Raw genomic sequence first — 4,690 nt, forward strand, 5'->3', positions numbered from 1 at the left:
CCAGTTTGGCTGTTAGAATATCAAGCAAGCTGTTTACTTTGGAGACATCAAAGCAAGAAAAGTCAGCCCAACAAGGAAAACCTCCTAAGACAAACTCAAAGGGAACCTGGGAGCAGTCTAGTATGCTCGTTGGTAACCAACCTGGTCTACTTGTGTGTGGAAGTCGGGGGAAATGCAGCAGTGAAGACATGGGCTGAGTGAAGACATGGAGATGAGAGAGAGAAGGCTTGGCTGGTCTGAAGCTGTGTGAACTCTGAGTTTCTGGACCTACCCACAGGGGGCTAGAGCTGAGAGTGAAGCTCAGGAAGTGCAGGGAGGTGTGCATGAACTCCCTAATTTACAGCTAGTACCCATTTGGCCAGCTTAGACAGCTAGCTGATCAGAACTCAATAAGAAGTAGATAAAGATGCTTGATACTGAGCAAGTGTAAATCGTTAGAATTTGATGAACTGGACTTTTGTTATGTATGCAGTTGCTCAAAATTCCAACCAGAATGGAAGCAAGCAACAAGCTTGTTTGTTTCCTCAGTGCACTGGGTTGACAGAGATAGGCAATCTAGACATTGGCTATCAAAAATGGGAGGGTATAAGGGCACCAGGTGGCTGGTTTACAAGCTTTCGTGAGAGTGTTTAAGAACAAGGAGAGTAAGGTAGAATCCCCACTGAATAGTTTACCTCTTCTCCAGATGGATCTAGTGAAAGTGGATAGGGGATGATGCTGATAGGATTTTATATGATTCAACAAAGAGTAATTGTTAGTAGGATTAATTGTGATTGTCACAACTGTAATTGTAGATGGTATGTAACTAAAAGGAAGGAGGAAGTAAGTAGTTCATCTTTCATTTCATAAACAGATGATCCCAGGACTATCAAGAAGGTAGGGCATGAGTGGAGCGTGAGATCCTACCTAGAAAAGCAGCGATAGCTATCTGACAGGGTGGGAGAGATGGTGGCATGGAGAGAGAGCAGCTGTAGGTTGTAGACTGAGTAAGGCTGTATGCCTGCAGACAGGAGGCTGGCTTGCAGAATATGCCCTGAGGATATTTAAATGAACATACCATTTTCATTTTGTGTATATCAAATATTTTTGCTTTGTTCATTTGTGAAGTATAAAATGTAAAAGGGAAGCCACAGTAAGTAGCGTTTAAGTGTTGTTGCAGGGAGGGGATTGTAATCATTGAGATGAAACTAAGCACATAATTTATTAAATGTAAAGCTGCTGATCTTGTCTGTTAAGCTTCACTCAGTTCGCAATAAAAAGTTAAAAAAAAAAAAAAAGAAGAAACGAAGTGGGATACGCCATGTAACCATTGAGGGGATTGCAATCACTGAGATGAAATAAATATAGGATTTATGATTTGTTGAGTGTAAAAGTGATGATCTTCTCTGTAAACCTTCACTCAATTCACAATAATTTTTTTTTAAATGTTCCATAATAAGATGAAAAATAAATTAAGCACTCAACCAAAGAAAAAGAACCACAAAATAACCAAGAGAGTGGGATGAAAACCTGATGTTTAAGCAAAATAAAAACACATGAGAGAAATAGAGTATGGGGAGACATTTTTTTTTTAATTATTAGTACTAATGTACTACTGTTAAAAAATAATAGTACTAATAAAATAATAGTACTAATGTACTACTAAGTTAGGAAATTTAAGTAAAAGGGCAACTTTTCAGAGAATACAAGACGTGAATGCTGAGAAAGACCAAATGGGCACTGGAACCAGATGGGTTTATAAATGTTGAGTTCTAGAAAATTTGATGCATTTGAGTTACGGTATTGGAGGAGAATATTGAAAGTACCATGGACCACCAAAATAATAAACAAATCTGTGTTGAAATACTCCTTAGAAATCAGGATGGCCAGACTTCATCTCTTACAACTTTGTACGTATTATCAGGAGGGACCAGTCCCTGGAGAAGGACATCATGATCAAACAAGAGGAAGAGCCCCAATGAGATGGACTGACACAGTGGCAGCAGCAATGGGCTCACGTGGTACAATTGTGAGGTAGATGTAGGACTGGGCAGTGTTTCATTCTGTTGTGTGAAGGGTAGCTATGAGTTGGTGCTGACTCGACAACACCTAACAACAACAACAACAAGCTTTCAAATAAAAATAAGTAGTTGTTGTTGCTAAGCGCTATAGAATAATTTCTGACTCATAGCGACCCTGTACAATGTTTCCAAGGAGAAGCTGGTGAGTCTGAACCTCCAACCTTGTGGTTCAAACTGAGTTTGGGGTCCAGTGTTTTTACACCAAAACTCCACAAACAAAGAACAAACTTTGAAATAAAAATAAAAGGTCTCAGAAATCAGGCTGTGAGCATTGTTTCATTCACTACTAAGTAATTGTTAAGAGACAAGGAGTCTGTTCCAATGCATAACGATCCTTTGTAGGGTTTCCAAGGAGCAGCTGGAAACCTTGCAATTAGCCATCCAGTGCTTATCCTACAGCACCAATATTGGCTCCTATATTATCAACACCTGGTATAGTGCCAAGCACGTAGTAACCATTCAATAAGAATCTGTTAAATGAATGGAGAAAGAACTTTTCTTTAGAGTATTGTGTATATGTAAGGAGCTCTGGTAACGTAGTGGTTACGAATAGGGCTGCAAACCACAAGGTCAGCAGTTTGAAACTACCAGCTGTTCCGCGGGAGAAAGATGAGGCATTCTGCTCCCATAAAGAGTTACAGCCTTGGAAACCCTGTACAGAGTCACTATGAGTTGGAACCGACTCGACGGCACTTATCAACAACAACATTGTGTATATGTATAATCTTCAAAGAATGTAAGATTTTCAGATTACAAAAACAAAACACTTTTGATCAGTATTCATTTTTAGAATCCCTTGAATACAGAAGTAAAAATTACTAGATGAAACATTTTATAAAAACTATTTTATTTCTTAGATGGGCATTACCCCTGTTAAACAACTAATGAAATATGGTATAAAAACCTTACATTTAAAACATGAGACAACAACTAACACCTTGATGTATGTGACGATAGACTTCAGGAGCTAAACATTAAATATCCAAGATTCTTTAAGAAACGTTTTATCCGGTGGAAACAAATTAACAAAACCAGTTAAGTAATAACATTGATTTACAAAGGCAACATATATCTTAGTTTCAATTATATGAGAACACCCTAAATGAGGTTCTTATTACATGAAAATAAAATATTAAACATCAGTGTGTTAAAGAAAATTTCAGCTACTAAACAACTAATTCTTCAAATTGCTTCTGAGAACTGTGAATTGATTTAAGATAATCAAATTCTATCTAACTTTATTAACAAAAACAAACATTATCATGACATGCTGTGTCGTTTGTTTAGTCTCTTGCTTTCATCTCTATAGTTGAATATAAAACTTCCAATCCAGTCCAATATTTTATGGACTTGTTTTCAAGCTAATCAATACCTTAAAAAAATAAAGTTCTACATATAAAGCTGGTAGTTAAAGGCTTAGTAAACAAGAAGCAAACAAACGTCTTATAACAGGTATTTCCTCATCAAAGAATATGATTCCCATGGGATTTTCTTTTCTATGTTTTGTGAGCTTGCCTCATACTACTTTTTTTACAGCAAGAAAACCCCAAAGAGAAATAAGGACACTGAATGGCCTCTAAGTCACTGTTAAGAGTTTGTTTGCTTTTATTTTTAAGTCAAAAGCCTTTGAATATAAGTTTTCAGTTCTGGCAGCTGATTAGAACAAATTTTCAAAAATTCACATTTTCTTCAAAAAATTTCAACTGGCGAGCTTTCACACTATAAGTCATATACTTCTCACCCATATGCTCCTGCAAGCGCACCTATTTGGAAAACAGATATAAAGAAAATCAATAGAAAGTATTTTTAAATCTAATTTTAGGAGAAGGGCTTTTCTAAGCATGACACTAACAGTGTAAACAATATGAGAAAAATATGAATAGTTCACCTTACATAAAATGTAAAACTTCTATATGTCAAAGAGAAAAAGTGACACAGATACCCTGCTTTCATTTTGGGGTTTTCTTATCCACAAAACCAAATATTCACTTTAAAGAAATCCCTGACTGAAATTAATCTGCCAGCAATTTCTCTTTCACTGCAGGACATTACAAATAATTTCTTTCCTGCTAAAACACAGGTTTACTGAATATAAATTTCTAAAGATAATGTAGGGTGGTGGAGGAGCTGAGACTAAATTATGAACGAATATTTGATAATATCAGTAAAGGGAGTCGAGCAAAGCTCATTCAATCACGTTAAGATTTACCAATAGTAGATCTATATTTCTCTCCTTTTCTCTTTATAGGCCTTATTGCACCTAGCATCTCTGAGTCCTTTGCTTTCTCTGGAATCAGAATAGTCTCCTTACGTGGTCTCTTCACATTTAACAAAGACTTCAAAGTATTGATTATAAATACACTAGGAAACCATACTTAAAGAAATAGTAACAATCCTATATCCAAGAAAGTTACTTTTCAATAATGAAGGCAAAATAAAGACATTCCCAGATAAAAATGTGGCCAGCTGAACTACTTTACAAAAAAATACTAAAGGAAGATCTTCAGGTTGAAAGCAATTCAAATCCACATGAAAAGACTAAAACGCAGGTTAATTACATAATTATTTAAAAACCAGTATAAATGCCTATTTCTTTTTTCTTCACTTAACTGATTAAAAAAACAACTTTA

At 35.9% G+C, this 4,690-nt stretch overlaps 1 protein-coding gene across 1 annotated transcript in view; it reads right to left on the reverse strand.

Annotated features, from left to right (window-relative positions):
* Positions 1-3,730: 3,730 nt before the first annotated feature.
* The window catches only part of NEK4 (NIMA-related kinase 4), a 73,639-nt gene continuing 72,679 nt past the window's right edge, over positions 3,731-4,690 (reverse strand). Inside the window, exon 16 of the mRNA XM_006876056.1 lies at positions 3,731-3,823. Within this exon, the coding sequence (XP_006876118.1) occupies positions 3,731-3,823 (93 nt within the window). The remainder of the gene's footprint in view (positions 3,824-4,690) is intronic.

The sequence above is a fragment of the Chrysochloris asiatica genome, unplaced genomic scaffold, assembly GCF_000296735.1.
Source record: "Chrysochloris asiatica unplaced genomic scaffold, ChrAsi1.0 scaffold00350, whole genome shotgun sequence".
NCBI lineage: Eukaryota > Metazoa > Chordata > Mammalia > Afrosoricida > Chrysochloridae > Chrysochloris > Chrysochloris asiatica.